The sequence below is a fragment of the Ooceraea biroi genome, chromosome 3 (assembly GCF_003672135.1).
Source record: "Ooceraea biroi isolate clonal line C1 chromosome 3, Obir_v5.4, whole genome shotgun sequence".
Lineage (NCBI taxonomy): Eukaryota > Metazoa > Arthropoda > Insecta > Hymenoptera > Formicidae > Ooceraea > Ooceraea biroi.
The window spans coordinates 3,801,058-3,814,489 of NC_039508.1; the positions used below are offsets into that span (position 1 = coordinate 3,801,058).

At 44.3% G+C, this 13,432-nt stretch overlaps 1 protein-coding gene across 11 annotated transcripts in view; it reads left to right on the forward strand.

Moving 5' to 3' along the window:
- Positions 1-9,646, forward strand: part of LOC105281406 (calcium/calmodulin-dependent protein kinase type II alpha chain) — a 110,680-nt gene extending 101,034 nt beyond the window's left edge. For 9 of the 11 annotated variants that reach the window (XM_026968497.1, XM_026968496.1, XM_011342638.3 and 6 more), the window contains 4 exons: positions 3,667-3,742; positions 4,034-4,128; positions 5,626-5,743; positions 6,079-9,646. In XM_026968497.1, the coding sequence (XP_026824298.1) occupies positions 3,667-3,742; positions 4,034-4,128; positions 5,626-5,743; positions 6,079-6,208 (419 nt within the window). In that variant the 3' untranslated portion in view covers positions 6,209-9,646. Of the gene's footprint in view, positions 1-893; positions 957-3,666; positions 3,743-4,033; positions 4,129-5,625; positions 5,744-6,078 lie in introns of all 11 variants that reach the window. The other 2 variants (XM_011342641.3, XM_011342640.3) reach the window with 1 other exon arrangement.
- Positions 9,647-13,432: the final 3,786 nt, after the last annotated feature.

The following is a 13,432-nucleotide window of genomic DNA, read 5'->3' on the forward strand; positions in this document are numbered from 1 at the left end:
ACCACGGCACGTTTTTCGAACGCATGTCCCTTGTTGGCCGGAATGAAATTTCAGGACGTAATCAACTTACCTCGTGATAGGATCTCGAATATTTGCGTGGTCGTTGATGGAGAATCCTCTCTCGATTGACTGTCGCGATCGTCTTACGGAGGAGATGAAGGGGCCAGGAGGATCCAGTCGAATCCGTAATTCCATGTCGTATCTAATACAATGATAATAATAAGACAATAAAAGGAAAGGTGTGGAGAGAACACGGAGAGTGCGTTTGCGTTTTTGTTTCAACGTGCACCGTGTGCGCGTTACGTGAAAAGGATGCTGCAGCGCGCATATTGATACTGACGAGGTGAAAGATAACTCGACGCTGAAAAGTCCCATCGTGTCGCGAAACGCGATGGAACAACGAAGGGAAACGAGAAATCAGAAGGAGAACGAGAGAACGGATAATGATACGAAAGTCTCGGGGGAGACGGTTAATCCTCTTAGACGATACCGCACGTGAGGATTAAGCTAATAGCTCCCACATTTCGATCGAATTAAAAACCGGCGGGGGGACGTTATACGGTGGATCGCTTCCGCGGACATTACGCGATTACCGCGTTGTGTGTATATTGAATATTACTCTCGTTACTTTAATCTTCGACGGGCGAATGGGACGGACACCATTACGCGCGATGCGGAATGGATTGTCACGTAATACAACACGCGGTTGGTAAATCGTTATAACTCGCTAAATACACATCGTTAGCGGGATTCGATGCACTCGATCATCGCCGTCGGACGAAGCTTAATCCTCCTCGTGCGCGCGTAAAAAGCAGCTTGCGTATTGCCTTGAAAACACCATGTCCCGCCTTCGCCTCATTTTTTAATACGAAAGGGATGTATATTGCTTGTAGACATAAGAATCGTGTGTCCTATCAAGACCTGCAGCCAGCTCTCGACGAACTCCCAGTGCTCAGGTAAAGTGCGAAATTACGTCGCAAGAGCGGCGGGGAAAGAAGTGAAGAGAATCGCCCGGCGAGAATGAAGAAATCGGAACGGGTCGAAGGGAGGACTGCCTTCGAGGCTCGCCGGTTTCTTCACCCCGTTTATGAATTCGCGAGCGGAAGCACATTGCGCGAGAGCGGGAGCTGAGGCAAATTAAATTTTAATTATTCTCAGCTCGAGTTCCTCGTGCAATTCCCTTGGCTTTTTTAGCACAACGCGGAGCGCAGCTTCGCAGAATGGCGTGATGTTGTTATTCGGCGTTATTATATGATGCATTAATAGCGCGTTTTTCCGTGGTGCTTCAGCTCCCAGTTACTGCAATGTGTTCTCCACTCGGCGAACACGCCAGGGATTTCGTTACACACGTCGCTCGCGATATATATCGATATACCGTAATTACCGTACAGCGTAGAATTCCTAGTCATATCTTCCGTAGAAATCTTTACACAGCAAAGTGATCGTTATTGAGCATGCAACGCGATGCCCGCTCTTGCGAGGATTCGTTGTAATCATTTTTCCTGACTTTCGTAGAGACCATCTCGTGATTCCGATCGATCGTTCGTATAACTTTCACATCGTGAGCTTTCTCGAAAATATTCCAAGGATAAACTCGTGCGCGTTTAGCAACTCCCGTGTCTCAACTGTGACAAACTACGCTGCACAGGGGGTCCATGGATAATCCAAATTCGCCGGGTGTCGAACGAGTAAAGTTTGATATTCCCCACGTAATCCATGTAATTATTGCCGGGTAATGATAACACGTACAACTGTGAGCCGCATCATGCTCATTACGACGATAAACATATCCCAAAGACAGATCGATCGGAGGACCGGGATTGTTAGCTCCGCAGTAGAATACTCGAGGTGTGCGGTAAAGTTTAATTAGTTAGGACAGTAGGAACACGCGCCCAGCAGTGTAATAAAGCCATTTGTGAGATGGTGGTGGTAGCGGTATCGCGAGAACGACAGCGTTTGCCCAAGTGATGACGGTCTTTCTTTTTTCTTTGATCTCCATCTCCCGCAAGAAAATCCGATCGCGTAATTGCTTCTCATCAATTACGGCGCATCGTCATTTTAAATCGCGCGTAATTTGCTCATAATTTGCCCAGGAGAGTCGCGCGCCTCCAAATTTCATGATCATTCTCAGCGACGGTCATTAGAAGCATTAGGCCATTACACGCAGCTTGATGATTCTTAAAGAGTATTTAATTGTACGCCGATTCGTTCCGATGCGAGGTCTCGATCGTCCAATTTCTCTGAGGAAGGCGTCTTTCACACGAAATTGATCCACTTGCTAGATACATGCAAGGGGTGTAATACAATAATGAAAAAGATGCGAAGTAATGGAGTGTACTATCGCGCGATCTGGACACTCTCAAAATCGCCTCGCGGAACTATGCTTCGTCCAAGAGGAATGATCACAATTTCCGTGTGCACGATTGCTGGTCTGTAACGTAAGTAACATCGACGAACGCGCCGTCGCCCCGTTGGATTAAAAAGCATAGTTATATAATGTTATTAAATAGTTATAATAGTTATAATAATATTTATATGCTGTGGTCGTACATTACGTAGGAAAAATAATGGCTTTCAGTCAAAGATTTTAAATTAAACGATTTCTTTCCAGTTTCATGTATGTACGTGTAGTCTCTTTGTAGAAAATAACTTATAATAAAATATTACAATAATGTAAAAATCGTAATAAATATCAGTAGTCAACAAAGTTGAGAAGAGAATGGAATAGTTTGATACTTTTGGCATAATCCAACGAGCGGCCGTTCGTTTGTAGAGACAACAATTTAGACGCACGTCTTTGGATTCACGCGTGCACGTGCGTTACGCGCACGAAACAAATCCAGACGAAAAGAGCACGAAAAATCGCGTTTGCCGAGCTTGGGTGCCTGGACGAATGCATGAATGAATGCGACGTTGAGTGAACGAAGTGATAACTCGAGCGAACGTAAGAATGGAGAACAACAGAGACGCGAGCATTGTTCAGTCGCTAATTTGAATGGCAATTTTAGTTACATTCGTTATATTATTTAAAGTGCTACACAAAATATCTCAAAATCCACAATTGTTCTTTCAGCTTTCTTTTACGATTTCCAATTTGAAAAGCACACCGAGAATAATCATTGCTCTAATATATTCTTTAACATTGTCTATTTTTATAATTATATTTATATATTCTTTCCTCATTATTCTTCATAACTTCATTATTTCCTCTCAAAATTAAGAAGCTTCATTGAAGCAAAGCTTGAAATTAAATATAAAAATTTTAATTTTAAACAATTCAACCTTTTCGTTCAGAGATTCTGACAGGCTGATTGAATTCGGTTAAAACTTCCAGCGTTCTAATTAGCGACCGAACAGTTTCCGGAACAGTTTCGTTTAGACCGTGTGGAGATTCGGTTTTTAATGAGGAGAATCGTGATAGAGTGACCACGAATCTGGCACGCGATTGCGCTTGACACAGGAAACTAGTTACTCGCGCGACTCTGGCTCATCGCTCCTGCGCACAAATCCAGGGGCCACAAATGGTGTAGGGCTTAGAGAAGTTGATAAAAAGATAAAGATGCATGCGACTGTGTTTGTGCCGTAAAATGTATCGGTATGAGCCCGACGGGCGTGCCGGACGCCTCGGCATGAACCGATTGATTCATTATCTGTTGACGATTCCAGCACGCCGACAGGAAATCATCAAGATGACCGAGCAATTGATCGAGAGCATCAACACCGGAGATTTCGAGGCGTACACGTAAGTAGCGATCAATGATGAACGGATCAATTATTCGACGAATGAGAGTATTGCACAAACTCCGCTGCAATGACGTTGATTGAGATTGAATTTTCTCTCTTTTGTACAGTGAAAATTATAATTTTACATGGAGGGAGAATATTAAACTTATTTATTACAGACATTTATTTCAATTGCGAATTGTTAGACATAAAATTTGAAACAAATCCTTATACGTGGCTACACACGTATCCGTGTTCTTGAATAATTTATACGATGCAGAACACGCCGATCCTTTTTGTATGCTTTCAGGAAAATCTGTGATCCACACCTGACCGCGTTCGAACCGGAAGCTCTAGGTAATTTAGTCGAGGGAATGGATTTCCACAAATTTTACTTTGATAATGGTAATTATATATAACTCATTTGCGTCACTGTTTAATGTTGGGCGTTCGTCGCGTATTTCAGAGCAGCGTATTTTTTTATTTTACATAACAAACGTAGCAGCTAAAAGTTTGCATTTTTCCCTCAACGGTTAATTAATCGATAATGAAACATTATGTATGTTATATATGCTTCAAGAGAACAGCTTACGACGTCATCTGTAGCACGAAAAACCGCCGTGACCTATTGATTGGGTTTGTGATCGAGTTCGTCGAGTTTATATGCAAAGTTGTTTGATCGCAGTGTTGTTTGCAACAACTTTGTTGTTCTTTAATTACCAATAACAAGGACGCATGTTTTCATACTTGTTTCCATACATTTATTGCTTACATTTTGACAAATTTATTTTTAGAGATCATGTTTCCCCAATTAAGTTAAAAGAAATTCCTTTTCAATCTGGTAAAAGTATAATAATGTGAGTAGTTGTAATATTTGGTACTTATAACACATTTCTAGACAAGGTTGAGAGCAATTCGTACTTTATTTACGCGAAATTATCAGAATTGACGACGGAAGTTGTTCCAGATACCAACGCAGCCACGTATGACTTATACGTCGACGTGTTCATTTTCTAAATGGCGTAATACGAGACTGGTCAGTCGATGCACACGCGCTCGCCGTCGCGGAAACTCTGAATTAACGTTAATCTAGCTTCTTACTGCACTTCCCTTTAATTTACTGACTAATAGCGTGCACAGGGCCAAGCAGACGGAGGTATTTCTAAAATTACCGGGTCACTGAGGATCCTTTAAAGACATATGTTATCTGTGCGGTTTCTGTGCGGTTGGTCGAGTCGCAAGGCATTACGTTCTCGCGAAACTTTGAGCGTTCTCTGTATGCGAGATTCAAATACAAATTTGGTCCGTCTACAGTCCAGAATTTATGTAGTCTTTCCACGTACAACTAAAACTAAAATTAAACATAAAATCGGATTAATAAAATTAATTCATTTCATAAACTAATTAATTTGCAGAGACTGTTACTTTAAGATTTACTTTATGTTTTACATTATGTGACTTGTAAATTTAACGAAACGAAAGTGAAATTTTTGCGAGATGAGTTCGCTATCTCAAGTTTTCTTGAAATTTTCTCTCATTTTAATACTGATTCGGATTTCATGAAGATGAATGGTGTTAAATTTCTATCGTAATGCATAAATTAGAAAGCTTTGCATAGGATGTTGCAGAAAGCACTCTGACGAGAAGCGTGCCTGACCCTGTGCAACGCAGAATTCTATTTGAAATATACAATTTTAGTATTGCTTTATCTTTCCTTCTTTTTTCTTCTTGCTTTCTGCGGTACTTGTCACAGCTTTTAGTAGACTATCTTTCTCTCCTGTCTCCTGTTTCTATTAGCATCTCGTTCTAATATTCTAAAAAGTTTATACGATCATACGTCGTACGGTACGTGCCATACGGTATTCGAATAACGTGCATTTTGCTTTTTATCAAAACTTAAAGCAGTCCTGGGGAAGAACTGCAAAGCCGTCAATACGACGATCCTGAATCCCCATGTCCATCTGCTCGGCGAGGACGCTGCTTGCATCGCGTACGTCAGGCTGACGCAGTACATGGACAAGTGAGTAAAAACTTTTATCTATTTTTATTTTATCAGCTTAGGCTTTTATCTAATAACTGGTTCTCGAAAATCGATTTTTATGCTCTCTTACTTTAAATATCAAATCTTTCACATCAAATAATAGAAAAATCATTTATAGTCACAAAATTCATCGAATATCTGAAACGAGATATCTTGATATTCAATGGTTACAAGACTGGTAGCAAGTTAATCTTTTCATAATCCGAATTTCATTATAATCCGCGGTAAAATACTCCAGAGTTTGCCGTGATTGCATGTTGTAGCGTAACGGGTAGCAGTACTAATCTGCATGTTCTTTCTGCTTACCCCTATAGACAAGGCGTAGCGCACACCCAGCAGAGCGAGGAGAGCCGCGTGTGGCACAAGAGGGACAACAAATGGCAGAACGTGCATATCCACCGAAGCGCGGTGACGGGCCCGTCGCCGTTCTCCTTCAACAAATAAACCGGCCGAGAGGGCTGTCCCGCTGCCGCTCTCGGTGGACGCTCGTCGCACCCTGCCCCGATAGAGCGCGATAGGGCGGATTAACGAACGTTAGGATTATACGGAGCACACACGACGTCGTACCCCGGGGGTCCTCGCGACGAATACACATGAACACGTACAGAGACACCGACAGGACGGAGCTACGATCTGGGAGAAGACGCAGCTACGTAACAGCGACGTTCGAAAGAGGAAATGCTACAGAAACACAAAACATACTCTACACACGCACACACACACACACATTCACACAAAATCTAAACACGTACATATTTAAAAGTAGTGCTAAGCGCGACAAGAAACCGAAACCCGCAAGGTATGCCGCAACCGCCGGCATGTATTACTCGCTCCAGTACCTGCTCAGCGTACTTACTATCTACACTTACGCGTGCATCGCGCCACGTGTGCCTCAGAGCCTCGACGAGGGAACCACGCGCGAAAGCGGGATCATCGGAAGCGCTGAAGAAAACGGAATCGATCATTCGTCTGTTGGTTGATCACTCGGCCAATCGAGCGTTCGTTCATTCGGTGATCACCGAGGGATGCGAGGCAGATAGATCAACGCTTGTCCACGCTGTCGGCTAACAAAAGGAATCGCGGAAGAAGGAGAGAGGGGGAGAAAGAAAGAGAGAAGGAAGCAGAAGGTAGAAGAATGTGTGCCCACGTATCTTCGAAACATTCGTCCGCGGCTGTGTCGTCGCGCGACAACAGTTGCCGTCTCCGTCGGCGTCCGTTAAGAAGATCCTGGACGAAGACATCGCCTGGATGCGACACGCGAAATGGGAGAGACGCGATGAAGTTACGTGAAAGATCGATGAGAAAAACAATGGAAGCAGCAGGCGCAGCTCGCCGAGCTCGCGTCGCAACTTGCTGGATGTCGACGTGGACGGCGACGACGTTGAAGATCTATCGCGTGATTAATCAGACGATGCATCACTCCACCACGATTAGCGGCAAGAAGTTTTGGAAACGGACGCGAGCATCGTGTCGAATATGTACCGAAGATGGAACCGAAAGCATCTTGCATCGGTGGAGTCGACGACGGCAACTGAACTCTATCGAAAGTACTTTCCCAACCGGAACTGGATAAGATGAATCGTCGTCGGCCACGTTTGTGTATTTCGCGGCGAAATTCGTGGAGCAGATGTTACCGGAAGAAGCATCCAACGGGGAGACGAGAGATATCGTCATGGTATCTCTCGGCGGAGCGGGGAAGCTGGGTGAAATAAATTGCGGGGAACGGGCGAAGGGCGCAGGAAGAGGAAGGAAGAGCGACGATGGGGTCGGCTCGGATCGATGCTGGGCATCGACGGGGTCAGTGGCGGTCGAGACAGAATGAGAAGAGAGGAGGAGAAGGAAGAGGAGGAGGAGGAGAAGCAGCACGAGGAAGAGGAGGAGAACGAGGCGGTGGTACATCGAAGTGCCGGCGCGGGAGAGAGAACGGGGGAGGAAACAGAGGCGACGTGTGTTGTACAACGGGCGGCAGGGTGGAAAAGCTCGCGGTCAGAAAGCTCGCGACGAGCGACCGGAAGTAGCGGCGCCGCCACGGCGCCGTGCCGTATTTTACATTGACGCAACGCGACAGGACATTCTTCCATGTGATTCCCTTCTTCGAATTCTCGCTCCCGTCCCTCGAGCAGCGAACAGCGAGCTGCATCTATGCACGCGCGCGCGCATGTACAAGAGAGGGCAGATATCGACGCGGCGAGATGCGAAACGCCGCGACCGAGAATCCAGCGTTTCGTTTTTTAACTTCATTAACGATAAGACTTAACTGAGAAGTTAGGATTCTCGATAGTTAGTTTCGCGTGGCGCGCACCGTTTGAGCGCTTTCTGCACTCGGTCCGACGTCGGGATTAAAAGACACCCTTGGGAAGGGAAAGAAGGGAGCGTAGAGCGTGAGAAGAAGTATCGGCCACGCGAAGAAATTTAACGTCTCTCTCGCGGAATCGCGTTTTTACCTAGTGGTGTGCAAGAAAGTACTTCGAGCTTCGTATTTAACGTAGCGTAAGTTCGACATTACATAAGCTTCGATTGATTCTGACACGCGGTTTCTATTGCGATCTAGCAGGATCGTTCGAGAGTACACACGACCACCAACCGCTACGAGCGATTGCGATGTCCATGTCGAATCCTTCACGATGTTCCTTCCGAGATGATAGGCGAGCACCGCCCCGAATGACCACAAATAATAAATTTAAGAGTCGACAAACTAGCTGCGTGTCGGTCGCGATGTTCGGTAGATCGCATCTCGCTGCGAGAAGTATCATCCCTCCCTCTCTCTCTCTCTCTCTCTCCCCCTTTCGTACATACTCGTGTGTGTACACCCGCGAGCGGATCCAAATTACAAGACACATGGCGCGCGATTGTCCCAGAGGCAGAGAGGAAGGAGCGATCTTTATCATAGTCACCTCGACGCCGCAAGGCAATCTGGTGATTGACGCGACGCGCGTTCTCGTACACTCGACTGTCTTGGACGCCGACGCGTCGCGACGGGCGCCGCCGCCACTCGTATATCCGGTGCACAGCCACGCACGCAACACACATGTACACATGTGTGCTTCTTCAGAGTCCTGCTGCCTGTATCCAGGTGTGCTGACTTCTCTCTCTCTCTCTCTCTCATGTGTATACATGTGTAGGTTCTGCATGTATACGCACGTGTGCACCGTCGTGCGAATTTAATCCACCATCCTTGACCACCCTGCCCTTTTAGGGTCGATTCAGACATATCCATGCCGTATCCGTTCCATCACTGCAAAGTACTTACATACTTTAGTTCTGTATCCGTCTATTTTCGTTCGGTACGTCTCGGAACGTCAAGAGAGAAAGATGAATTTTTCAGTTGAAGAACTTGCAGTGATTGCACTAATTTTAGATGAGGAAGAAATCGTTTTACACAAAAAAAGAAGCATGTGTCCGTGAAATTTGTAAAAAGGGAAAACTTGCTAAATTTTAACCGCCAACATATTCTATCAATTTCCAATCATCCACTTTAAATTTTAACAAAAAAAATTGAATTAAGGTCCAAAGTGTAAGTGTAGCTAAATTGCTTCAGATCTTCGAGCACTCGGAGAATGCCGTTTCGTGAAAATATCGGCGCAGATCACTGTCTATGTATTGACACTGATACGGACGGCTGAAGTGAAGAATACTCTCATATGAAATTATGGAGAAGATATTTTCATCAGTGCACGGATATGTCTGAATCGATCTTTAGCCGAGTCTTGTAATTTCATTTGTCAGTCGATCTCGTATCCCCGAGTGTGCACGCAGGTGAACATACGACTATTAAGAAAACACCGAAAAGGGAAAAGCCTTCTGAAAGAGGAATCGGAATCATAAAACGGGGGAAAACAAGGGTGTGGTAGACGAAACAGCCCGAGAGATACAACCAAAAAAGAAACCATACAGAATGATAATTCACGTTCTCTGTCACGTCTCTCTTTCTATCTCTATCTCTCCCTCCCCCTCTCTCTCACCCTTTCCCCTTTCTCTCCCTTTTTGCATTATTAATACATGTTAGTTATACATGGCATATATTTATTAAATTACTTGGAAAATCTAAAAGAGAATGAGATGTAAACGCCACGGACAACAAGTCGCGGCGCGCGACGAGTGGGTTTAATAAACCGCGAAACGAGGGATTGGATGAAGAACCCAACCCTCTCCCCATTTAATGGTGATTGCGTATATTGAAACGTTTTTTGTCGAATTTACCTTCATTAATATGACGAATCTTTCTACACGTTCGTACATTCTCTATTACTATTATGACTTTACTGCGTAATAATAATGTAATTTTGACGAACGAAGGAAAAAGAGAAGTCTCTCCGTACGCGAGAATTCAGAAGGAAACATTTTGCCACGTCTTGTTATATATTATATATATAAATATAAAAAAGAAACTCTATACATATATGTTATATGATATATACATATATATGAGTGCGGGCGCGCGCGCGTGCACGAACGTGACGAACGTTACACGGAAACCCTTGGAGCATCATCGATTAGTCTGTCTAATCGCGATAATCATTCGTTAGAGTGGAAGTCTCAACGCTGTTTGCCAAGTATTTCTTTTTCTCACCCCCCGCCCGCTCGAGGACGTTTCGCGTCAGCTTTCGCGTTCCATTGCCTCCTGTGTTACACGTATCCTCCCTCCCGTAGTCTTTGCATCCTCTTTGTATTCTCGCGTTTGTCATCCGTCATCGTTCCCAGAGGAACGAACGAGAAAAATCGATCGCACGCGCCTGCACGCAAGACACCTACGCGTAATGTATATTGAGATACAAATACGGTTTAATATATTGCAGATACATTATATTATAAATATAAATATATAAATAAATAAATATATATAAATATATATATAAATATAAATATAAACATAAAAATTACGAGAGATTAAGGGATAGTTATTTCTACTATTCTAATTTGTCGCTTCTACGTGTGATTGTTGTATAAAAGGAGATGATGATTCTCATTGATTTATTATTATTGTTATTACACGATTATCATTAACGTTAAATGACGATTTACTGCTACTCTACTATTGTATCATTGTCGCCGCCGCTGTCGCAAAGAGGAAAAAGGGGTAGGCGAACCGCTCTCTACCTCGGTCCGAGATCGACTGTAATCCCGATTCGGACTACGATATGATCGGCGGGATTCTCTTTTTCTTGCGAGACAAGCGCCAACTGACACGCGTTCGAGTGGAGATTCAAAGTATATATATGTGTATATATATATATATTATATATATACATATACATTTATATATATATATAATATAGCGTATATATAACATTCTTTATATTATAAACGTTTATAAATACGAGTTTACGGACGTTAACAAAATCGATGGATATCGAGTGACTAAAATCGATACATATATATATACACACACACACAAACACATCCCCCATCCACATTTTTAGATATCTCTCCACATTAATTGAAAATTCGAAGAAGCACACACCGGCGCGCGCGCGCACGCGGCGGAATATTATTACTATCATTATTATTATGATTATTATTATTATTCATATATTTAATAGTTAATTCGTACTCTTGAAGGGATTCTTCAAACGCGCGGAGAGGGACGTGTCTCGCGATGCTCGCGTCGGATTTCTCGCTGAAAGTCGCCGTTCGCCCGAATTTAGGTATGATTTGATGTACGCTCGAAGCTTAAGGATCGTACAATAGTGTTGTAAACCATTGTATCGCATCGAAGACGCAGAAACGTGCAGCAGGTGTACGTGTATCAGAATAAATTTTTAATTGGACTCCCTTTACTCCGTGAGGGTGGTTTATCCAACATTTTCCTTCGCGGGATACTTGGCAAGATGATCGACCTTGTTCCTCCCTTGTCAGCAATGGCACGTGTAATACTCGACGTGTCCAATCGATTTCAGACTTTTTCTGGTACGAGTACACCGTACAGTGGTGCAATTAACATTCAGGAGGCTCTCGGCGAGCTCGATATCTTTTTAATTTGATATATCACTTTCCTGCCCCCCTTCAGGGTCTCCTTTCGCTCTTGTTTCGCCCACAGCGTCGATGGCATCCGGCGGGGTCTGCGAAATGATTGATTACACCACTGGCACTGGCGGTACATAATGTAAACTACGTACTGTACATGCATAATCTCCAGAATTCTCACATTCCGTAGCGGTTTTGCTCATTTCCTTGTTTTCGGTTCGCGCATCCGCCCCGCGTATCGTATTAATCCCTTTCTCCGCGTTCCCCGAGAGTGCGACGATCCTTCGCTGCCGATCGCGCGATCATGACGGAAAGGATAATGTAATCTCGAGCTCTAATGTGTTCGACAATGTATCTCTCTCTCGTCGTTGTGCTTCTTTGTCCGGTTTGTGTCGACGTACGTACGTACGAGATCATTGTACTTGTGTTTTGTGCGCGAGCGGCAGGACTGGCGGTCACACACATACACACAGGGCGCCTTGCGATCGCGTTAGCGTTGCCGTAGATTTAGTTACCGCAACGGATATAACGTTTAAGTCGAATCCTCGATGATAATATTAAGCCCTTGTCATGTTGTGTCACGGTATATAAGCCAAGAGCTCGCTTCGGATCTTTGTTAATCGAACTTTTAATCCGTAGCTGTATATATGTACTTCTTGTATTTTGAATAATGCAGATAAGAAGGTTCCGGAACCGCGCCCAGTCGATAGAGGCAAAGAATAAGGCGTCTCCGACATTGGATCGTGCGGCGGATCGTCCGCGGTACAGGTATATTCGAATGAGGACCTTCAAATTGTATCTCATGCGACCGAGCACGGTTGTCCGCTCCGCTTCAGACTCTGATCTATCATCGTTGCACGTTTCAGAATGTGATCCGTATGTGTTGTTGCGCCCCGCGATTAAACGTACGGCATGCACGCGCATGCACGATCAGTATTTTGAGGTACCGGTCGGCCCACTCCCGGGATGTGGAAGTAACAACGGGATCACGGTGATGAAGGAACGATCCGAGCGACGCAGGTCGAGCCGGACCTTCCGATGCGTGAGGACGAAGCGTGCGGAGGCACCAATAATGTGTGAAGCCCGAGCTGAGGATCACCTCCGCTCGAACAAAGTCCGCTTTTACGCCGGGAAAAGATACTCTTTCTTTTTTTTGCCATCCCTGCGTTTCTGAAAACCACCGTGTACTTTAGTCTCTGGTTTGTTTAGTCAAGCCATCATTCTTAATCGTTGCCAGTGAAAAGGAATTGTGCAAGATCAGAGGGAGATGACGATGACGAAAAAGCTGCTGATTGACATTGCTGCTGATCTGCAGCAACGTATGAGATTTTGCGCTTTTTTTTGTCATCGTCACCTCCCTCTCATCTTGCGCAATTCCTTTTCACTGGGTCGTTTGTACTCTTACTATGCTGACGACACTTTGATGAAATTATATAGAAATTATTTGCGAGTTGTACGAATTTTTTTACTCTTGCTTGCTTGGATATTTTGTACTTACGTGTTTATACGTTGTTAATTGCTTGGACTGTTAGCGTGTATCTTATATTATTGTAAAGTAATTGTAATCTAATGCGTTGCACTATATTGCACTCGTGATAAAGTAAGGAGATGACACGCGCGCATCGGAAGGCTACAGTGAGAAAAGATCTCTCTCCTTTTTTGTTTTTCGTGCCAATCTCGCCGATCGGCGCCTGGCGTTTATCA